Genomic DNA, 24,814 nt, shown 5'->3' on the forward strand with positions numbered 1-24,814 from the left:
ATTGATGTGTATAATGCCAGCCTCAGTTTATTTTCACTAAGAAGCAACTCGTTGTATATGAGGAGGTTGCATTGATACGATGACCCCACAAGGGTTCCCAGAGAGTGGAAGCAGTCACACCACAAGGCAACACAGCTTAGGACATAACCTATAAACATCTGGCAGTATTCAGTCTCACAAATTGTAATATTGCAGAAGTTGTGAAAACACAGGATCTGTTTGTTGCCTCTTTGAAATCCTTGGTTTTCACAGTCATTTTTACAGAATCAGGAAAAAACAGGGTAATTAAAACATAAGGTTCAACATCTTTAGATATGTAGAACATTTTCTGTTGCCTAAAACAAATATTCCCAAAGAAAGTATAAAACATTTTTCTGACTTGCAAAGTTTTTGCAGTCTATCATTTAAATTACTTAAATAAAGGGAGCTTTACTGCTCCCAAAAGCTGAGAATATAACACCCGCCATGCATATTAGCTTGATCTTTTTGACAGACCAGAAAAGTGTTTGTGTGTGCCAATTAAAACAAAAATGGATCCCTAGTGGCTTGTTCCTCACACAACTTCTGAAGACTGCTATCATTGTATGCCGGGGTAACCCTGGATAAGGCGGCTCTCCAAAGTAAACAAACTTTTCAAAACTTTCATGACAGATGGGGGTTACAAATGCATTTTAATAAGAGAGTTGCCAAAGCAACTTTTTTGCAATCAGCATATATTTACTTAACATCTAGCAACATTGGGAACACAAGGCAGATACTTTCTCACCAAATTTTTTAACAAATATCATTTTTTTTGAAAGATTGGTTGAAGACCTTTTCTCTCAAGCTGATATTTCCCCATCACTTCAATGTTAACTTTGCTCGACATCCAAAGGACTGCGAGATGGGTGAAGCCAGACTGTAATATGAGACAGACAATCTGCTTGATAATGAAATTTCTGTGGTAGTCATAAACATCTTAGAGTCCTTTAAGTAATTTAACTATCAGCATAACCATGACTACCTCTGTTTGATAGGCTGGCTCATGGAATGGATACATGATGCTGTACGGGTATAACACAGCTCAAGACTGAGCCTTTTGTTTTCTTTTGTTGCCATTTTTTAATATTAGACTCAACTCACTATGGTACAGCACAGAGAGATATTTTATTTATCCTCTCGGCTGCTTACTCATTCAGCATAAACATGGCCAAGAGACTGGATTATCTGTGAGAAAGAATTTAGGATCAACTTCCAGAAATGCAGTTAGACTTTTGACGTGTTTTTAGAAACTTACATGGCTCTGTCCCAGTTTAATTGAAATCCAGTTAATTAAACAACTAAGGAGGATAGTGTCTCCCATCTTTAATTAATTCTACTTTTACCGGGGATGTGGACACAAGAGTGTCCAGGGTTTATATATTTATTCTCAAGTTTTATTATATTGTAATGTTTTTTTTTTTTTAATGAATATTTAGAGACAGAAAATTCCTAATATCCTTTCTCTTTTTTTCTCTTATGTTTTTCCTTTCTTTTTGACTCTTTTCACAACCTCCCTGACCCAGCCCTGGTGGCTGCCATGCAGATGGTAAATGAAGTGTCCTGCATTGCATGGATAGACCCCATCCTGGAAAATCTGTTAGGAAAACAGAAAGAAAAATGCCAGATTTCTCTTCATTATAGGGAATCAGGTTGATTAACATGATCATAAAAAACCCCACCACTTTGTGAGCGAGCAAGGTGAGAGGAAGGGAGCAGTGGGAAGAGGGAAGAGTGTTAACTTTGGAGCTAGAAATGCTCCAGCAACTCACATTTCCTTTTTTTCCTACACATATCAAGGGCAGCAATCCCAATGCACAGTGCAACAAGAGGAACACATTTTATTGAATTTCTGCACGCAGAGGTATCTGTCAATCCAAGTTTAAATCACTTAGTGTTCACCACAAGCTGTGTGAGTCCCAGGTGGCATAAAAATTTCTGTTTTCTGCACTGAATCTTGCACTGGATTAGCAACTGCTGAAGTTTCCATGGTCCAAAAGCATCCAATAATCCAACACTGAACCGTTGGAGTCGGTTATATGAAGCCTCACCTCAATAGTCCAGCAATTTTTCTGGATGTCCCAGTTTCAGGGGGAGTTGAGCATTGGCTTGTTTCAGTATTTGGCTGAATTAAGAACTGTGACATGGATTTTTGGTGTTCATACTTGAGCTATACATGAACCATGCACTTCCTTGGCTGCTCGCTCTCTTCCTTTTCCTTGTTGTGCAGTACACACTAAATTTTCTTGCTGCGTTTCTCCTTCCCCACAGAATTCTTCACTTCCTGTATTAAGGTTTGTTCTTGGCATTGTCTAAAAATAGTTCATCACTGCAAATAATAGTTGTGGCCACCAGAGATGCATAAGTACACTTTGAAGTGGGTGAATCAATAAGATGGGTTTGGATTTTTGTTTAGCTGTGTGACTTTATCACCCTTTCCCATATCTCCACAGAGTGTCTATCAGTAGGATTGCTGAAATTGTCTCCATCCTTGTTCTGAAGCTAAAATAAATGCAAGAACATCTGTTTAAGTGTATACTGGTAAAGAACTAGAGGGACACCAGGAATGAGATGCTTTTCACAGTGGTGCCATGGTCCCCAGACCAAACTTTGCAGGAAAACCATGGACAGAAGAGCCTGATCTTCTTCCATGGCTCTTTTACCTCCTATTTTCCATTGGCATGGATATACTGTGAAAGGAAAGTCTGTGAGACAAGCTCTAAGGGGTGATCTGTAAGGGTTTGGAAGTCCTGGCACAGCAGTATATCCCAGAGGACAACTTAGCACAGGAAAAATACAAAATTTGTAAAATTTTTAAAATCCGTTGATCCTGGGTAGCCTCCGAGGTATATCTGTATATTATAAAATGGTAATGGCATTAATTAGACACAGGGTCCTGTATTTTGTGGAGCTAAAAGGGTACATTTCTGTTTAATAACATAGGATCTTGTTGAACACCACCTTGGTGCATCATTATGGTGACACACGCAAAAAGAAGCTCAACCCTCCATTTGCAGCTCTATAAGGTGACAAGAGAAACCCTTAATAAGCCACAAATAGAATATCAGGAAGTGTTTCACACCTGCCTCCCTCCCCACTTCCCACACAGTGTTGGCAGCCCAGCAGTGCATTGAATTTAGCACACATTTACCTGCGGTGAGCCGATATTTTCTGAGGATCAATGCTTAGCAGCAGGGCTGTGCTACAGCTCACTGCAAAACTGCCATGCGAGTTGATTCAGGCTTTGAAGTCATTTTTTTCCCTTGGTGCTGTAGAGAGAAAGAAGGAATTCAGGCACCCTGGGTCTCCTATCCCCATCCTGAAGGGCATGGCAAACCAGAGGGTTAATGCCAGTTGTCAATCCTCGTGGGTGTTTATTGCTGACAGCAGCAGCAGCATTCTGCCTGGTAAGGTAGTGCTAATTCTAGACTGTAGCCTTTGCAAAAATGATGGCACAGAGAGAGGGATTTTGGGAGGTATTTAAATAAGTGAAGTACCTGGCACAATGGAGTCTGGCAGCTCTGGATAGAACGCTTAATTTTCTTTTTTTTTTCCCCCCCAGATTTGTCTTTCATTTGTTTCCCCGGCCCCTCTGTTTATTTCAGCAGTGCCTGACACAGGGATGGTGTGTTAACAGGCCTTAATATTGAACAATTTCTGCTTGTTGTTAGTTATACATCATTTAGGGCTGTGATCATAAATTGTTCAATCACAAGGTTTAGTCAAAACCAGCATTCTTTACTGATGTCTTTTCCCAAGGGTGTTGAAAATTTGATTGTTCAAAGTGCAAATATGGTTTAGCAATCCTTTCCAAGAGTAATTTATCAGAAATCCTAAGGAGGTAATATATAAAAGTGGGATAGAAAACCTGCACATTAAATGGGATTTACCAGCCAAAGCCTTTGGAACTGCTTGCCTGTGAATGACTGGAATGGAGCAGAACAAAGTCAATTACTGACTGTAATTAAGGAGTGGATGCATTTAAACTGTAGAGAGCAGTAGCAGTCTTCTTGAAACTGTCTTGTTACTCTGAAGATTAGTCTGAGGAAAGAAAGAAAAGGACTTGAACTATATCTTACAGAAAGTATATTTTAAATGAATTCTCTTCCCTCCATTCTATGATCTGTTTTTACAGATTTGCTCATAAAACACTGATAATATATGATTATCAAAATAACACATTCAAGACAAAGAAACTTTCAACATGTATTTTGCTTTGGTCTTGTTAGCAATGGAGTATCTCTTTTGCATATCATACAGTGCAAATATTTATGCAGTGCTGAATACTTGTATTTTAATAAAGCCTGAATTTACTGAACGGAAGGCTGAACTATGTTGTGTCCTTTTTAAGCCTTCAAAATACAGTAAATCTAATTACATATGTTGCTCTTACTTTGAAAATGTTATTCCATTTTATAATTTTAATAATGATTTGTTTATACTGGGAGGGAGGCATTAGATTGAATTGTTGCCTGTGTTTAGTCTAATTCATATCTGCATGTATACATTAATAAATTGTGATATCATATCATACATTTTGAACCCAAAAGGAGGTCAGCTCTTTTCTGCTGCTCACCTTAAGCTGCATTTGGACTTTTTATTTCCTTTTGGTGAAGGGAGGGGTGAGTGTGCAAGTGGTGATTAACGTTATGGCCCCGGACTAATGAGGGAATTGAGATTTCCCCAATAAATAACTCTCCCTGGCACTTGGGGAGCAGTGGGGTGGCTGCTGGAGTTGGCCCCTGATGGGTGCAGAGGGGATGGGGTGAACATCTGCAGCCCTGCAGCCCCGAGCCCACACCAGGGGAGCGTTCCCACATTCTCAGCAGCACTCCCACAGGATGTCTCCGCTGGAGCTGCGCTGACGGGATTTTCCTTAATGCTGATGACTTTGGAAACCTTCCTTACAGGCATTTCCTCAATAAAGGGAGGGTTATAGGACAATTAATGTGACATTAGGCTGTTGTTTTTTGGTTTGGGTTTTCTTTTTCCTGGTATTATTTCAGTTTTAAGGGAGATGCTGGGAGTACCCAGGCTGGTGAGGATCTGGTGTTTCTTTTTAGCTTCAGTAAAAACTCTTGACAGGGGGGAGATGCAGGGAAACAGCAGCACTTCAGGTCAATGTATTTACATAAACAAACTGTGCCAGGTCATAACAACTTTGCCTTTTCCCAGAGTTGGTCAGAAGGAAATCCCTATTTGGTGCTAAATAATCCATGTTCCAGTGAACATTCCAGCATTCAGACTAAACCTGCATCCCCTATACACCAAGACCCAAATGTTCAATTTCCACATGTGGATACCACCAAGTTTTGCACCAGCAGCTTTTAGCAGCACCAAAATAAGAATAAAACTTTGGTTCCAGAGCTGGCAGGAGCTGAGCTATCTTGGAGCATGGGCAGAATGAGCTCCTGCCCCTTCCAAAATGTGCTGGTGATGTAGCCCTTGGTTGACTTGTCTGCAAACAAAGATGTTGTGCCCAGATGATGCTCCGTGGCCACGGGCATCAGGAATTTGTAGAATAATCCTGGGACAAAGCACTGCACAGCTCTGGGCCTCAGTTTTGCCATCTGTGAAATGGTTGCTTCAACCTGTTGTGTGAAATATCTGGAGATTTCCTCTGGTGAAATATATATATATATATATATATTAAAAAAAAATATATATATATATGTGTGTGTGTGTGTAAAATAAAAAATTATGTATCATTATTATCCCAGTGGTTTACAGAAGTTCAGACCAACAGCATATACATACATATTTCCACCAAATATTAGGTTAGGCAGTGAAACAGCATTATCAGGGGATTGAATATTCTTTTGATAAATATTCCCAGTGAGTGGGTCAAAAATGTAAATTGACTTCTATTCAGACAAACTGGGGATTTTTTTTTTCCTGATAAATGGGCTCCTAATTACTCTGCTTCAGCCATCTTTGATGATAACTTCTTTTTTTAATGTGAAAGAGTGACATTATCAATTTTACCAAAATGTTTGGAAGTGGGGAATCATAGGTAAATAATAAATGTGCAAATTCAAGAATGGAGGTACCAGACACAAAAACCAATATTAGTAAAATAGAAATGGAAACTGCAAATGGCAGGAAATAATTTTCCTGATGCATTCAGTTCTTTTCAGGGTGTTTTGATTTCCCTTGAACTGTGTCTCGTTACACCGAGTTTCCTGGCTTTTCATAACTTTTGTCACATACCCATTATTTCTGTACTATTTGTGTTCTGTGGTTGCATTGCTGAGACAATATCTCGTTTGTTTTGACATATTCAAAACAGTTTTCAGACAGAGGTTCAGAACTCCTCGGTAACTCGGCACTCCAGCAGACAAATCTCAGTAAAAAGAACAAGCATTTGGGGGGAACGGGAGGGAAAATAGAGGCAAATCTTCTGCCTGGTGTGTGCTTTACTCACCTGTGTGTGCCCATGCCCTCCCCAGATCACCACAGTGTCAGGAAATGAGTTCCTCTTCCAGTCGGATATCGACTTTCTCATATTGGATTGGTTCCACGCTATCAAAAATGCAATTGACAGATTGGTATGTATTTGTTTTGGCTGTTACCTTTATTAATTAAGATGTAGCAATTTCAACTTCATTTGCTCAGGCATCTCTACAGGTTTTAGGCAGTCAGCAGCTAGCTAGACGTTCCTTTCTCTGAAGGATATAAAAATATGTATGCAAATCTACAAAAAAATGTCAGATAAACAAGGTTGTTGCACAAAAATGTCATTTGATTCTTGCCTCGAAACGGAACGCTACATTTATTTCTCTGAAATAACAAGGACGCTGGCTTGCTGAGGGTTGTAAAAGCACACAAGCACTTAATAACTAATGAATTTTTGCATTTTCTGTTTATGCAGCCTACAGTATATAATCTTCAATAGAACTATTAATACATTTGAGCCTTTTATGAATTTTTGTATTACTTATTCACAAGAATAACGCTAGCAAATAATATTCCTTTGTAACTGATTGCTGGTATTCTCCCAGGAAGGCTGGGGGTTTTCTACTAGAAGTAAGCAGGGTTGCATTTTATTAAAACAGTTTTTAATTACCAAACCAGCTTCAGCTGTAGCTTTTTCTTTCTTTTTTTGCCACTCTCAGTACAAATTCCAAACATCTTCCTCCTATCCCTGCCTGATCCAAGAACATTTTCTTTTTTTTTTCTTTTTTCTTTTTTTGAGGGCACTGACTTTCCTTGTTCACTGCAGAATCTGTTGAGAGAAAAATATCCCCATTTCTTGCATTTTTCAGAGGTTTTCAGTGCAGCCTCTTTGAAAGGGTTAATTTGAACACAGCTACTGTTTCCTTAAAGAGCTACAAACATTCTATTACCCTGAGGCTATAATCAGCCAAGGAAAGTTTGATCTGATGATGTATGTCTTCATATTGTGCATTTCATTGGGTGTGTGAGGATATTGATATCCAACTAAAGATTTTGGGGTGGAGTTTTCCACGGAGACTCGGGGGAAAAAAAATCTTTTTTGGCATATTATTCAACTAAACATCTAATAAACCTGATTATACATATATATATATATATATATATATATATATATATGTTTTTTTTTTTTTAGTGTAGCTGAAGTAATATTGTGGCACCAGCAGCCCTGAGCATGCAGAGAGAGCCACAGCAGCAGCAGCTGGTGGGGCACGAGTGGCCCCTGGTTGGCTGGGGGTGACCAAGGTCCGAGTGCGCAGGACAGGATGTCCCCACGCACCACTCCTGGCCACTCCATCCCTGCCAGCCATGTCACTCCTGAAACTCTGAACGAGTGTGAAGAGCCTGGCAGCTTTCCAGCCTCTTGGGATGGCTGAGTCTCACCTGACCAAATGCCATGGGAGGAGACGTGGCTTCAGCCGAAACAGCGTCGCCTTTTTTTCGTTCTTTTTGGTTTTTTTGCTTTTTTTTCCCCTGCTCATTTTCACTTTGTCTGCCAGTAAATTAGAATAAGGGAAAAGCCCCCCGACTACTTCTTAAGCTTTAACCAGCAGAATTCAACCCCAAATTTGCGATGATGTTTGAAGTAATTGTGTTTGCAAGAATATTTACTGTAACTATCTAAAACAGAAAAGCAATTTAAACACTCTTCCTCTTTGCCAGCATTTGAAAGTAGCCTGCAATGTGGAAATAATTTTGGTCCCTAAAGCCTAAAGAAGCAGGCCTTTTGTTTTCCTCACTTAAATGGGAATTTATCTCAGAAATTAGGATCAGTCTGTCAGGGCCATAAAAGCTTTGCCATATGACAAATTTTGCATTACACTTTCCTTAAATTATATACTCCCTGCACACTTGCTCTGTGTGTGTCTGTTAGCTTCTGTACTGGCATTCTGGAATCTCTTGCTGCATTCCTACAAATAATAATTTTATTAAAAGCATACACATATGTATATACATTTATATATATTCTTTTCCCAGCCAAAAGAACAGAGAATTACATCGAGAAATTTGGAGTTCAAACTCAGAAGATCCTCCAGCATCGAATTACTGAATAACTTAGACACTGAATCCAAAGAGCCAAAGCCTGAACACAGAAAATCTTTAAGTAAGGCTTTTTTCTTTCCTCATTTTTCTTTCCTTTTTTTTTTCCTTTCCTTTTTAAATAACTATGCCATTACAGGACAAGATAATTTTTATTACATACAGAATGTAAGGAAGATCACTGAGAATTTTAAAGCTGAATATGTTCTGCACTGATATACATAACTTGCATTTAAGTAAAGACAGTTACTAGCTCCACACTTTTAAAGGGTGACACTCTCTCCTAAGCAAAATAAATTTGTTTAGGAGCAAAGACATTTATTTAAGCCATTTATTTTTTAAAATAAGCAACATGAGCCCTACGTTAATGGTCTGTTGCAGTTGCTTTGTTTCCATTTTGGTAAAATACCTCAAATTGCCAGAGTAATTTTGTCTGTTGTGTATTTATACACTGAATTGCTGAAGGAATTGACATATCCTTTGCAGCCAACAATCAGTGATGTATCTATAATTTTATAGAAGATAAATTCCAGGGTTTGGCGTTGATTGTTTGTCAGTGTGATTAGAAAAGAAAGTGATCTAAAACCAACAGGGCTGTGCTTTACTCCTCTGAAAAGACTCCCAGTTTGTGCCGAGATGCTCGTGAGATCGTGGGCAGCAGGAGCTGCTGCTGACCCTGAATCCCTCACTCAACATTTTTTTAACTTCAGCCTCTCCCCTGAATTTTGTTTTCCTCCTTTGTTTGGCGGGAGGTTCACATCCTGCTCGCGGTGACAGCCCCAGACTGGCAGGCTGGTTCGAGGTGCCTTTAGGTACCAAAGGGCTCTGTAGGAATTTGCCTGCACGCATTTCAGTGCAGGATCAAAGCCTGAGATGTTAAGAAAAGGGCTGCATTAAAAAGACCCAACATAGCTATTTTTAATGGTAATTATCCACACAATCATAAATATATGCACACATGCGTGCGCGTACACACAAATAGAGACTCATTAAATAGTCTCTTTTTGCAGACCACAGGATTTTGGGGTTTGTTTGCTTATTATCTTGAAGATGTTTCTTTTTTTTTTTTATTTTTTAAGGGTTTTGTGGTTTTGTTTTTTTTTCTTTGTGTTATAAAATATAAAGTAGCCTGAACGTGGCTTGTGAAAAATTGACCCAATATCTTTGCAGTGGGTGTTACGTTGCATTTCTCAGAGGAAGAAAAATAAGACTGAGAACACAGTGAGTTCTGAGGGTCTGATTCTGCTCTTATTGTAGCTAATAGCAAAATGCCCATAAACTGTCTCAGCACTCAGGGAATTTTTATTTATTTATTTAGACTTCTCACATATCTTTAAATGATAATTTGTCAGACAAAACAGAAAAAGTGACTATGAGCAGTGACAGAGACTTAGTCTATGTTTCTTTTCAAACCTTAGAGAATCCTGAATAACCTCCGTTTTGTTAAAGGCTATTTAAACTATTAAAAAAATGTGAAAATATCTGCTGTGAAATCTCACTGAATCGAAGCTTGCATTTAAATACCGTAGATTGGATTGCTTCTAAAATATGTATTCAGAACTTTTTTTTTTTTGGCCCCTTGAGATCAAGCAATTATGTGGAATTAGAAAAATCATATTATTCACTTACTTATTAGTAGTCTGAGCACAAACTGTATTGTCAGTTTTCTGCCTTTGGCTTTCTGTGCCCTTAATGTTCACACAAGTATCGTAGCCAGAATTATCGGCAGCTAGAGCCAAAATTGCTTTAAAAAGGCATGAGAACTGGTAATGACACATTGTTAGCAGTTAACAGGTGGTCGTTTCATTGTCCAGTTTGACTGCAGAGCACAAAGATATGTGCAATATCTGCAAGTGTATTTATAAAGTTCTTGCAAAGTTTAACGATTTTATAATTTTATAGTGCTTTTACGTTATTGACTATTGCCAGCGCCAAATCCAAACAAAGGAGATTTTTTAATGATGCCTTAGAACTCCTCCAGTTTAACAAAGATGAGCAACTGATGTTTTAGCAGCCCACCCCCTCCCACTTTGATAACCTTTAATGAAATATTCAGACAGCTCAGATTCATTTGTATTTACCTTATCTACATTGTAGGTGTTGCAAAAATCTCCTTGATACTGCTGCATCATTGCTTTTTTTTATTATTATTTTTATTTTCAGCAGTACAAGTATATAAAGGACAGGTACCAAAGCATTTCAGTAATTTACTCTTTAATTTAAGACTGGGGAGACTGTCCCTGGAGATTTAGTAGCTGGAATTTGGTTTTTATGTCTAATCCTAATTGCTTCTGCTTGCACTACAAGGACAAATGGTAATTCTCTGTTATGCTTTTTGAGCTGTAGACACTGCTTTCATTGAAAATTGGGCTCAAACTGCCAGGCTCAATTTCCAAAGTTCAGAGAGTGGCTGTTCTCTTGGTCATGCAGCTTTTCAGTGGCTTCTCATCCAGTTTGGTTTCAACTCATGTTCTAATTGAAGTTTTCTTGAGCTATGAAGAAACCAAGAATGGCCTTGGGGAGTGTTACCAAAATATGTAAAACTGTGATCTTGTTCTCAAATACATGGAAAGAGATGACTTTTTATTTTATGATGTCAGCTATTTCACTGATATAATTTCTGCAGCTGATGCTGGTCAGAAATAGCAGTTTTCACCCCAGAAACCTTCTCCATTAGAAGAAGGGTGCATTTTGTGCAAGAAAATTACCTTGCAGCACCACTTCTTTCAGTGCAAAGTGTTGTTCTAAACAGATCATTTAAAAATTAATGTCAAACTTCATAATTTCCAAGTAATTTAGTTATCATTCAGACCATAGGGGTGTTTTGGGGTTTTTTGTTTTTTTTTTTTTTTTTTTGTAAGGTAATCAAAAAGTCCTCCCAGTTAGTACCAATTTTAATGGGGTTCACTGGTAGGTGGTCTGCTATGTTAATTTTAAATCCCAGGGAACCAGGCACCTGGGTTACACTGCAAGTAGAGATGCTGTTGTGGTGTATGGGAAGTAGGGAAAGAATCTGGGATGTAGGGAAAGGGTCTGTGCACCACAAGGTTCCCAGGAATTGTTCTTTTCTCCCAACCCCAAGGGACCTTACTGTGTGTCAGGACAGCTCTTGCGTTTTGGGCACTGAAACCAAGCGGATGCTCTCAGCTAAGCTCTGCCCTTCTTTTCCTGCCCATGCACCCATCCTGTGGTTCGCATCCTCTGGGCTATTTTTGGCCATCATCTGGGAATTCTGTCCCCCAGGAGTGACCTCTTGTGGAAGAGCCTGGGCTGGAGTTGCTATTGATTGTCGGAGGGGATCAATTCCCCTCCTGCTCCCCCTCTCCAGGATGGAAACAAACAGCTCTGCAGTCGGAAGAGTGCCCTTTGGCTACCGTATCAATCTGAGGGCTGCTCTTGTCAAAATGCACAATCACAAGCTTGATAATGCAATCCATTCCCAAAGCACTATATTTCCAACCTGTTCTCCATCATTTCCTTATGGCGTCACATTTACTCAGTTCATCACATTCTTATTAATATTTTAGGTTTCCTTGAAAGTGATGGAATTCTATTTTTATTACAAAAGCAACAAGAATAAATACTAATTGTTGTCAGTTATTTCCTTATGTAGTGGGAACAGTAATCTGTTCCTCAGCTTTAGGTTGCCAAAGCAAAATAATGAAATATTTTAGACATTTAAAAAAAAATCTGTGATATTAGATAAATGCAATTTGATCTCCTTGTTTGCCACATAAAAGCTGGAACTGCCTGAATTGATAAGATTGAATTGCATTATTTTTATTGTTTCTACTCGCATATTTTTTCCTTATCTTCAAGAACACTTTACTGGAAACTCGGTGGTTACTCATGCAGCCTGGAAAATCTCCTCCATGTTTGAATTCTAGCTGGAGGTGCCACAACTCCAGCCTTAAGAATTTTAAAAAATATATATGTGTGGAAAGGAACATGTTGGTGAGTTGTGGCAGCGTTGTTGCTATTCATGGTCATCTCAGTGTCTCACTAAGAGCAGTCAGAGACCCCTGGCGTCACTGTGCCAGACACAACGTGATACCAAAGTAAGACAATTCCAGCTCTCAGCCCCAAAAAGGACAAGTTGCAACAGGTGGAAAAAAGTGGACAAAGGCAGGGGGTGGAAGGAAAAGTTGACAGCAAAGCCAACATGTCATGCATATTAAACAGCAGGCTTGGGATTCCTTTCCGCTCCCCGTAAGGATCAGGGTTTTAGCCCCAGCACCCTGGCCACCAGCCAACTCAAATAATGATACTTTCCTTACCTAAATTCCTCTTGGACTCTCAACAGGGAGTGATAGGTCTTTAAGTCCAAAAGGGTGATGCTTTACCCTTGGGATGCCACAGACTTTGCATGCTTCCCTAGAGAATGGCCTTGTGGCAGTGTCGGGGAATATACCTCCTAGCATCTTTTAAATCAAGGGAAAAAAACCCCAAAACTTCTGGATCTTAATTTCAATTTGCCTTCATAGGTGTTTGCTACAAAGTCATCTGGGCATTGAAGTCTGTTTTAGTTTCTTAAAAGACAGTTAAATTCAGGAGTTTATAGTCCTTAGAATTGAACCATGGACTGTGTGATTTAAAATTGCCCAAAATTGCTTTTCTTGTTTCATTCACTTTTCTCCAGAAGGCTGAATTTTGAAACTTGAGCATGGTGTGTATTTATCCCTCGTTAATTACTAAAGCATCTGGAATCCTTTCTGAAGGCAGTTTGTTAGATAACCACGTCTGTACAATGAGTGTGAGGGGAAATAACAGCAGCAGAAACCCCCTTTGGTCATTTCATGGACATGGTGGAAGAAATGGGGAATTTGGTGAGCTTGAAAATTTCCTGGCTTCACATGCTCCACTTGGTCCTTCCCTGGCTAAATCTTCCTCCAAGGACTTGTCTGAGGGTTTAAGGTTTGTCCCTGCACAGGACTGAGAATTTCTGTGGCAAAGACCTCCTGTCTGAGGCTGGTGTTTCTCTGAGGAGGGAAAGGATAGGCACCAGGGCATGAACACATGGATTTACATGGTTTTGGCTGTGTAATAACAGAAGGAGGAAAAAAAAAATCCAGAAATTAATTTCTTGAAAACATCATTATATGTTCTAGGAAAAGGCACTGCAATTACAGGCAGTGCTGAGAGGAACCTGTGGGAGTTTTCTGTTTTCTTCTCTAACACATGAAGGGGATGGAAGGTTTGGAGACCATATCTTGGGATGCAGAGAGAGGTTTCACTGGCCCAGCCAAGCTTATCAAGCGCTGGATTCTGGGGAAGCTCATGTAGTCATTCATCCACACAGAGTCACCTATTTGAAAAGGGGGTTCATTAACAGGGCACCAAAAAGGTGTGGATATGGCCTTTGAGGACACGGTTTGGTGGTGAACATGATGGTGGCACTGGGCTGACAGTTGGACTCGATGATCTTAGAGGTCTTTTCCAACCTTCATGATTCTAATTAGAGCCACAGAAGTTGGAAATCACTCCATTTCTTTGTTATTTCTGATGAGGTCTGAATTCTTTCCCCTTCCTGGCCCATTTATTTCAGCTAAATGTGAAGTTCAAAGCCAAATGATCTTATTTAGGGACTATTATTATATTACAATGTTAGCGTTATGTATAGGTCAGTTTTATTACTTTTAATAAAGCCAAGAAACATAAAGCAATAATGTATATTAGTGCAGCATTACCAATGGCAACAATTAAAACAGAAAGCAAAATGAAAACTAGCTGCAAATATGCAGTTTCCTACTGCAATGTTAATTTTGTCACTCTGCATCTTGTATGTTTGTGGCATTTATTTTTATTGCATCAAGAGGAATGCACTTAGCTGCAGGCACTAAAAAAAAGCAGGAAAAGAAAATGCTACATGCTGGGTTTGCAGAGTGGAATCACTCATCTGGACTACAGGGACTAAACATTTTTTTACATATTTGTAGTCTTATGTTTCTCTGCTACATTAAGTATAGGTATGCTCTCTTCCTAAAGCTTAGGAAAATACTGATTCAGCAACAAAGAAGTAATAATATTGGCACGTGGGAAACAAAACATGCCAAATTGAGAAACAAATTGTGTCACTTCTACTGATAATAGAAGATTATGTTGCACTCAAAATCACAACTGGCTGTGACTAGTCCTAAAAAAATTACATTTTTTCCTGAATTTGAATATCCTGTTTCCATCAATTATAATATAATGTTTCCTTAATCCTTTGTTTTATTTCTACTTCACTCTCCAAAATCCTTCCAGAGTTTACTATTTGGGTTGAAAAAGCATATTTTTAAATTGGGCATATCCAACTTCCATATAAACATTTGGCAGGGAAACCCATGCATGTTCACTTAATTCATTTTTATTGAACCAAGTCCAGATTTTTAGCCAGGAAAAAGTTAGATATTAATCATATCTGAGCAGGATCATTAAATTTTCCTTTACCTACTAGAACAGCAGGGTCATTATAGAACCATGAGAAGTTAGCTCACTTATTAATCTTTACAATTACATAAAAGTGATCATTTTTATAGTATTTAAGAGTAGCTCTAACCCATTATGTGAAGAGTATGTGGGAATATTATAATATAATATAATGTATTATTATAGATGTGACCTGTGACTCATTGGTCTGCTCACTGACACACAACTCCCTGGAAAAGTTATCTGTTTGAGCTTGGATAATCTTTAATTGTTTCACACTTCTCGTGCTCATTTATGGGGCATACTAGTAAATAGAGAGCTAGTCACTGAGTTATTAATTACCTCATTATTACTTAATTATCGCCATTGCATACTTCATTTTTATGGGGAATTATATCATAAAAGAAGGTATTTTATGCTGCCCACCACAGTTAAGTATGAATGACAGCGATAGCTAATGTAGGATTGAGTTAGTTAAAGAAAATCAATCAGAAATCCTCGCTATAGATTACTATCCAGTTTCTTCTGCCTTTTCCAGCTAGCACTTCTCATCCTTGACTTTGAAACCCAACAGTTTAAACTCGGTTCTTGTTTCAGTGGACTAATCCCCTTTCATAAATCATGTTCAAGTGCTGAAATAATTTGCACATCGTTTAAAGAGTATTTGCTTTGAAACATTCACCTCAAGCCCTTTTGTATATCCTTTCTCTCTAAAGATTTGTAGTATTTGTTTTGTTCTCTGAGGTATAAAAGACCTGGGTAAACTTTATTCCTGTTGTTTCAAGATTAGTGAAACAAAATGCATATTTATTCAACTGGGACTGAAAGGAGCTTTAGTAAAGACGATCATACATACGACCCAGGGGAATGTTATAATACAAAATGTCTGTCTTAAAATCTCTTCAGGTTTGTTCAAAACACTATTGAAGGACTTAATTTTAAAGAAAGAAAAGGAAAAGGTTACAAATCCATATTTCTTCTTTGTTCCAAAGAAGAGAGAGACACCACATATTTTTCTTAACAAAATAAACTCCTGCATGTGCACTCTAGATGGATTTGATATGGAGGCAAGTAGAGACTGGGTATCATGATTGCTTTAAGTCTTTTCTTACTGAACCACAGATACTGACACAGCCCTTAAGACAACTACATTTTGGAAAAATTAGAGTGTTTTTTTTTTTTTCAGACACACACTTGCTTCAGAAAAAGCAATCACAAAAAAATCATGAGATTTTAGGCACTATAGGAGCCAAGCAGTTGGGCTTTTTTTCCATGCACTAGAAGTGAGGTAGATTCCTGCAATGAGGAATCTACTCTGACTCTGCCACTTCCAAGTCTAACTACCCAACATGTCTTCCACTGCTTTGGTCTCTTAGTTCCATAACCACTAGATCTCCCCTTACACTGTGTAGCAAAACTAAGGTTTGATGTAGATTGTACAAAATGCCACATTTTTATAGTTGAAAACAGCCCACTATGCAGACAGCTACCTCTGCTCGACCTTCCATCACCATGTGTCAGTAGATCTCCAGTTTTTGCATCTCCATAACTTTTCCTCCACGGGGAAGGAATAAGAGGCTGACAACAGATAACACCTAAATAGATGGAGGCGTTCTCGCTGCAACAGGGAATATTTAGACTGCAGTCTTTGGAGAGAGGTCAGAATGAGAGCAAGTGAGCAGGACTTGCTGAACTTTGTTATTCAGGATAAGCCAGTCCAGTCCATCACTCCTTTAAACATAATTTTGAACCTTTCATGATATTTCTTGAAATAAGTGTCCCTACTGGAAGGGTGTAGCCAGAAAAATGATTCTTACACTGTACTGTATCCTGAGGTTTCACTATTATTTCTAACTAATCTAGATGCAATCCTCATGGTATTTTGGGAGGAATGTGACAGAAATAAGGAGGTTTTTAGGTTATAAAAGTCTAAATTAAGCTCAGTTAGAGAGACTGTACGTCAGGCTCTAGACAGGAATACCTACTTTCCAGACTCACCTTTTTCCCTGTTAAGTGGTGAAATCACTTATATATTTGGACCTTCTAGCTAGAAGGTTCTATTTAATTTAAATTGCGACAGTAAATCCCAAATATTTAAACAACAACTTGATGGTACTCTCTCCTGGACAGGGCATATTAATGGAATTTAAAAAGAATGTGTTTTGTAGGGTCTCCTCTTTGCTCCACCAGCTGCCTGCTGACGAGCCGGGTAAACAGATCCAGCCTCCGAAAGCCGAGGGGTGGAACATCACTGAAGGGTTAAATGCTGTATTGTTTCTCAATTAAGTAAAAGGTTCCAACTAGCTGGCTTTAAATATTGATGCTGAAGAGAGAGCTATGACATATGAGCAGCTCCCCTCACCACCGAGGATATTTGGCTCCATTTAATTAATTCCATTGGCCATTGTCTTAAGTGCGCCCAGGATTCACCCAAGAGGAATTCACTTGCGTTGCTGTTATTGAAAAGTGTAACACAGCATTATCTGCCTCAGACAGACTTTTTGCAGCATTGAATCAATTCCCCAGCTCTTGAAAACAACTACCTCATTTGATTCCTTTCATAATTAATGAAATTCAGTAGTAATGCTTTTGCCCCTCAGCTCAGGCTGGAAAAATGTTCCAAAACTTCAGTTTTCAAGCTGAAAGCACTCTAATTTTCAGCCTAAATGGACTTGTGGTGCAATTGTGTTCTTGCGGCAACATTTAGCCTGCTCCTCATTTTCAGCAGTTCTGCCTCAGGTGTACCACCCCCTGCTTGGGCTGATAACTAGGCCAGCCAAGATTTTGTCATCTTTCCTACGATAGGGTGCTGCCTTTCTATTTCTTACCATCTCAAAGAACTCTTTTCTGAATCTCTGTCCCTTTCAGTCAGTGTTTTTTGCATTGATATTCAAGTTTAGGTCTTCCCACAGACTTGGAAAGCAGAATGCAGTCTCACATGTGGAAATGGTTCACCTGATACAGCATAGGGATTGTGTTTATCTCTTCCACTGCCACTTTTTTAGACATTTAAAGTAAACAACCAGGACAGGTAGATTTTGCTGTCCTTTAATCTCTTGCATCCAGTGCATTCATTATGAAAACTAAGGAGCAAACTTGCCTTAAGGCTTTTCATAGCACACAAAATATGTGCCTACATGTGATAGCAGTTTTTGTAATTAATTTTTAAGGTGTTCAATTTAAACAAAGAAGTAAAACTCAGCTTTTTTATAAAACTGAACAACTCTTTGCAAACAACACATCTAAAATACACAAAATTAAAACATTTAAAATTACCCCAGTGCCAATACATTTGAAAAAAAGCCCTTTGGAGACAAAAAAAGGGTTTTAATGTACTTATCCTGAAATTCATGAAGACACTTGGTACAGAACACAGAAATAATTTTAAAAGCAGCAGGTATGAATCCCTACTAGAGAAAGCTTTACAGTTAATATATTTTGCAATGACATAGTGACAGTACATTTTATAGTCACTTTTGCTGAGGAAGGTTATTCTTCAGTCCAAGGACTCAGGGCCCAAGGGAAGGTGGCCAGATGTGGACAGGGCAGAACAGGAGGGCAGCCAGATGCAAATTGGATCATTTGCCATTTAACAGAATTTGGGGCATAAACTTATAAATCAGGGAAAGACAGCCTTTGTCTTGGTGGGTCTCTATAAGGAAAGATTTATTCAAGGTGTGGGAACTCATGCTCCACATCACTTCATGCTCACTCTTTCTAGGATGGAATAGCTGTGACCTATTCAGAAAAGGCCTTTTTATTCTATTTTTCTCAGGAGTCAACTGGCTCCTGAGCAGCACAGGTATTTCCCTTGATAAATGATACTAGAAGAACCAGAAAGGTGACTAAAAATTATGCAGTGCATGTGGTGACCTCAAGATCACTGACTGTCTTATATCCAAGCCATAGATGCATTCAATTAAGCCAAACTCTTAGTCTCAGTTCTATGAGACTAAGTTCTATGGCTTCTTAGAAGTTCAGAAGTTCCTGCAAGGATAATCTTTGTGTATATATATATATATATATATATATATATGTATATAATCTTTGTATATATCTATAAATATATATATGTGTGAAAACACATGTAATAACCTCTTTCCCTTCTATTTAAAATTAAAGATGATTATTTTAGGGTGCTATAATGCTCCTACCTTCCTTTCTTCTTTTGAAAGTATTTCAGTTGATGTGTTTGAATGAAAATCAAAAGATAGCACTAAAAATTAATGAATAAATAATGAAAACACTGTAACACCTGGATTATTATACTGCGTTATCTGATCACTCAATATGATGGATCAAGGGTAGAACTGATATTAAGGCACAATTACAAGCAGTGGAATACTTGATTTATTGTTTTAACTTTGCTCTTAATGCAAGGCACACAGTCATTTCTGAACTGATATTTGATGTCTGGTTTAAAATATCTTTTGTTTTGGCACCTGGTGGTTTGAAATAGGGGTTCAAATATGAGAGAAGCAATTTTTTTCTATTTTCACAGGTAGTTGTAGGGATGGAGGCAGAAGAAGTGAGGGAGAGGCTTAGGAAAAGTGGATGATTGAAACATGGTGACATGGAGAAAAGGAAAGAAAGGATCCTGAAACACTGTAGTTTGCTGCATCTCTTGTCTGAATTTTGTTTCTTTTGGGGTACTGTAGCAGATAATACCTGCTGAGTGAGAAACAATGCCAGGCAAGGCAGAGCAGCAGTCTCATCTTTTCTAACTGAGTTTTTAAAAAATTGTTTGTATTTGGAGAGTGTGAGAATGAAGAGGATCCATTAGAATTGTACTTCTGTAATCAATGACCCACAAGGAGAATGCTGTTTGAAAGCAAGTTTTTTAACTGGTGAGTTGTAACCCAGAAAGCTAAGTTAGCAGAATTCACCTTTTCCAAACAATTGTTTATTTGGAATTCATTTGTAGCCGTCCCTGCTCAAGTTACAGGTCATTCACAGTAATAAAGCTTTCTAATTCTGTGACAGAATATTCATAATGTCTTTAAAATGCTCAGCTGGATAATGGTCCCCAGGATCTGGACAGTAAGACTTCAAAAGGCAGAGTCCTCTGATCTCCAGTTTCCTTATTCTCTCTAAGCTTGGAAGGTTTCAGCTATCAAGTTTTATTGGTTGATAGTCTAATTGCATTTGTATTATCTTTCCCCTTAATATTATTTTCTTTTCTCTGTATTGGATTTCATCCAAATATTACTGTGACCATGAAGCAGTTTTCTGAAATGTTTTGCTTTCGCTTTGATGCTTAACTGCTTTACACGTGAGTGCTGCAATAAGGTGCAGGTTTCTGATAATAGTTTTCCTTCTGTGAGGAAAAGTTTCCACAACCTCCTGTGCTTTGCTTATATTTGATATGGCCCTTCAGTTTGAGGCTTTTCATGGACAAGATAAGGTTTGGTTAAACATCTGAACTTTTGAATGTTTATCTGAACTAGATTCGACCCCTAAATTTGTCCATCATTAGTTATTTTGCTTTTCTTTTTTGAGGCTAAATTATGCTATTAAATATGTTCTAAAGTAGGTTAAACCCTTGCCCAGTTTGTCAGCTGGAACATTAATTTTAAAGCTAAAACAGTCTTCTATTGGCTCTTTTTAACATTTTGTCTGAATTTTGACCATGGCTGGTCAAACAGAGAGTCAGTGCACCCATGAAAACCCCACAAGTAGCTGACTGAAGACTCTCAGAGTTGTTGTGATGGCTGGCCTGATTTTATTTCAGGAAAATAGCCTGATAATTAGTAACTATTTGCCTGCTCAAGCAGCTTGTTCCAGTGCAGCTGTTCTGGAGACCGGATAAAGGACTAAATGTCACCACATGCCCAGCAGTATCTCTGGAGGTGTCCCTCTCTGAGCCCCTGCACAAGGGCCAGGCAGACTTGGGGACCCAGCCACAAAATACATGGCTAAATAACCCAAAAGCTCCTTTCTGGACTTTCCTTTTCCTCCTGTAATTCCCCTGTCTCAGTCCAACAGGAGGATGACCCACAGCACATCTCACAAGGCACCTTCTCCACCCACAGCCTCTGTAAGGTAGCCTCACCAAAAAAAAAGCTGTAGCCTCACAAAAACCTGTAGCCTGCTTTTGGTCTTCTTTTTGGGTTTGTTTATTTCATTCAGATCCTAAATCACCTTTAGGGAAGCTTTTCCAGTTGTCCTCACATGGACACTACCTGAGCAAAGAGTGGCAACTGCTCAAAAGTCTGAAGGTCAGTTGTGTTTCAGCAAATGGAAATAATTTCTGTTTAAAAATAAAATTTAGTTGATGGCATGAGAGTGACTATCTAAGGTTTATATTCATGTGAACATATCTATTGGAGATTCTTACCAGAAATTTCACTTGAGATAAGAAGTGAAAGGAGTTCTGAAATCTGACAACGTGCTCCTTTTACAAATGAGCTCATGGATGATCTTTTGTTGTTGTTCTTACTCTAATGATATAATTGAGGTAGGGATAATTTGATAAGGTATAGTTGACAGAGTACAGCAAATGGATTTCAGATCTCTGGCTAGATATTTTCTGATTACTTTAAAGATAATGGGTGTGCCTTTCTCCTTCATAAACTACCACATCTACAGTCACTGGAAAGTACTAAACTTGCTGTTTAAAAGAGAAAAATGTGCTGGAACTTGTGGTTTGAAACAGCAAATATAGAGCTGAATGTCACTACTGTTTCTCATTGGAAATAAACAGTTTTAGCATGTTGGTTTCATAACTGAGGCACTGTGAATTAATTCTGTCCTTTATTGTATAAGAAACACTAGAAGTTCATTGTGGGTCAAAAAATATAGGGTTATGAGTATAATCAAAGACTGAGTACAATGGGAATATAATTAAATATTAAATTAATTTACTTCTAAAATTTAGAAGAATGAAACATAATTGATAAAAGTTTCAAGAAAAAGTAAATTCCTTGGTAGGATATTCTTTCTGGAAAGGTCCCAAAAACTGGATCTGAATTAGAGGCTCAACACGGTATCCAAGCACATGTCAAAATTTCAGTATATGAAACATTTGTACAATTCTTAACAAGAATATAAATACAAGACTCCCTTGTTCTCTACAGATAATTAATTTGCTTCCAAATGTATAAGGCAGAATTATATGCAGGTTTTTAAGGTAAAATTGTCACATGGCTACTAGCACCGAGCCCCCCAAAAGGATTTTCTTTTGGTGTAAATCTGTCCAGTGCTCCTGGTAGAAAATGGAACTATATCATTTTCTTGTCCTTTTGCCTGAGCAGTTTAGTGGAAGTGATGACTATTCATAATATTTGCAAAAGGTTGAAAAGGTTTTTTTTTAGATTAACTCAGGAGGCAAGTTTAAAGACTTGAAAGTTATTTGCATATATTTCACAAGAGAAGAAAGCAAACAGAACTCCATATTCTATAAGCCCCTGAATGCATTATTTATTGTAAATTACTTGTTCAACTTAATCTGGAAATTGTCTACAGTATCTTTCTCTGTCTTCCTCAACCTCCAATTGCATGGGATTCCTTTTTGTTTTATGAAGTCTTCTTAAATAATATTTTATACAATATATGTCAGCTTCAAAAGTCATTAACTCAAATATTGCAGTTCTTTTTCTCAGTAACTGTCACATTTTATGAGTGGGATGAGGCTGTGTGGCTGCAAACTCTGATTCACCCAGTTAGGTAAGGGCAAGGCCCACTCTCCAATTCCTATGTGTTCCATCCACTGAGTATTCTCCTGGGAATATTTTTGCAAAGAGGCTTTGTCAAGAGTCCTAATCCCTGAGATGAGCTTGGGCAGACCAGTTTCCCCTTCCCAAGTACACTTTGCTTTCTTCCTAAGTACTCTGACTTTGTGTACTGTAGCAGATTTCATCCAAGCCCACATGTTTTACATTAGATGAACATAAACTGGTCATACTGTATGAATAAAATGAATTCATTGATTTCTGGCATTGTGGTTTTTATATTCGAGTTAAGTTTGTATAACAGTGTTTCTAATATTGTGACAATACCAAAAAAAAATTGTGCAAAGAAAGGGCTTGGCGAGTCCTGAGTGATCTAGTCCAGTCTCTCCTGTCACAAGGTACAGTGTTCTGTGTCCTCATACATAAATTTATTAAGCTGCATCTTAAATTCTTTTAGTTTTATTTGCCACCACGACGTCTTTAAAAGGGTGGTTTAGAACTTCATATTATGGCCAGTTTATACTCATCTATTCTCATGCCAACATTGTTCTTCAGTTAAAACAGCTCTTCTCCCTCCCTGCTGTCCTCTTCTCCTCTGCTGCTCCTTTTCCCACCCCCACCAGCAAATTCATAGAGAACAATCCCAGCTCTTCCCAGCCATTTTCCCAGCTGGCCAAACATGCCAAGCTCCCTGGCTCCTTCCAAAATCTCAGCAGACTCTTTCTCCTGGTGCTTCTCACTGCTGCTGCCTGCACCTCTTTTGCCAGGAATTTCCACCTCACATATGTGTCCATGGTTATACATTCATGAGAGAGGATTACTTTTTATTAATTAAAATTAAATATTTTGGATTTGTTGGTTGGGTACTGAAATAGGCTGCCCAGGGTAGTGGTTGAGTCATGATCCCTGGAAATGTTGAAAAGATGTGTAGATATGGCACTTGAGGGCCTGGGTTAGTGGTGGGCCTGGAAGTGCTGAGGAAGAGTTGGACTTGATGTTCTTAGATGCCTTCTCCCACCTTCATGACTCCATGAGTCCATAATTCCAATCCTTCTCTAACCATGCTGTGCATAGTTCTTATCCAGTTACCCCTGTTTCCAGTCTCAAAGTCACCAAGTTTTTTGCCTGATATCCTAAATTCTTGTCTCAGCTGATGATGCTTCCAGTCTTGAGTCACAAGCAATTTTTTGAATGCTTCTACTTTTCCTGCTGAAATCTTTAATGAAAACTCAAAGACCAGTTCCAAGAATATTTCAGGACTTCCACTGGTAACTTCCCTGCAATTCAGTAGATCTTTCAACAAAGCTCATTTTAATACCTTATTTAGTCACTTCACAGTTATTGTTTTTAGTTCTCTACATCTTCTCTAGTTTAACTAATCATTTCCTATTTGGCATCATATCAAATGCACAACTAAAATCCAGATAGATTTGGCCTATTACATTTTCATTTTCTAAAAAAACATTATTTATTTTATTAAAGGAAGGTATGATCTGTGTTTATAAATCCAGTATATACTCAGAAATATTGCTTACATTTCTAAACATTTATGGTGCAAATATCACTAAGAAAAGCTGTGTGGGGAATGGCATTTTTATTTTACAATGTAAATGTGTAGTGATGTTTAACATGCTATTAATTTATTTCCATTTATTATTAGAGGGGGGAATTTTTTTTTTTATTTTATAAGCATAAGTGCATGATGCAAAATATGAATTATACAGCCATTTTATTGAATCTTTACTGCTAATGTACGCAAATTTCACAAAGTGTAATGACACTACTGAGCACTTAAGTTGTTAGGCTGTCATATTACAGAAAAATTATTTGTGCTATATAATCACTGTTTTCTTTTTCCTATTGTTTATTTCTGAGCTTACTTCATAAACATCTGTAAATGTAGATGTACTTGCTGTGGCAAATATCTATTATTGCACCATAAACCTGAATCACTTCGGGTCCTTTGGTGTCAAATCAAGCAAAATCTTCTGAGCCTCTCCTGGAAAGTGATACCCATTCTGATGCTGCACATTTTTGAGTCTATGCTCTGTAGGTATATAATCTGTAATTTTGAAGCTTATAAGAATAATGATCAGAGGCAATGCCTAAGTCCTGATTTTTTCCCCATCAGTTGTTTTTCTAGTGCTTTTAAGCTGACTGTGTACCTGTCTCTCATTCTACTCTTTTACCAAAAAAAAAAAAAAAATTATTCATTATAGTGT

General features: G+C 38.1%; 1 protein-coding gene across 1 annotated transcript in view; it reads left to right on the forward strand.

The window, feature by feature from the left end:
• Nucleotides 1-24,814, forward strand: part of ARHGAP15 (Rho GTPase activating protein 15) — a 321,093-nt gene that overhangs the window by 157,031 nt on the left and 139,248 nt on the right. Inside the window, exons 7-8 of the mRNA XM_071435464.1 lie at nt 6,468-6,566; nt 8,449-8,575. Of these exons, the coding sequence (XP_071291565.1) occupies nt 6,468-6,566; nt 8,449-8,575 (226 nt within the window). The remainder of the gene's footprint in view (nt 1-6,467; nt 6,567-8,448; nt 8,576-24,814) is intronic.

This window comes from Agelaius tricolor, unplaced genomic scaffold, assembly GCF_023055355.1.
Source record: "Agelaius tricolor isolate 1412-34295 unplaced genomic scaffold, bAgeTri1.0.p SCAF_10, whole genome shotgun sequence".
Lineage (NCBI taxonomy): Eukaryota > Metazoa > Chordata > Aves > Passeriformes > Icteridae > Agelaius > Agelaius tricolor.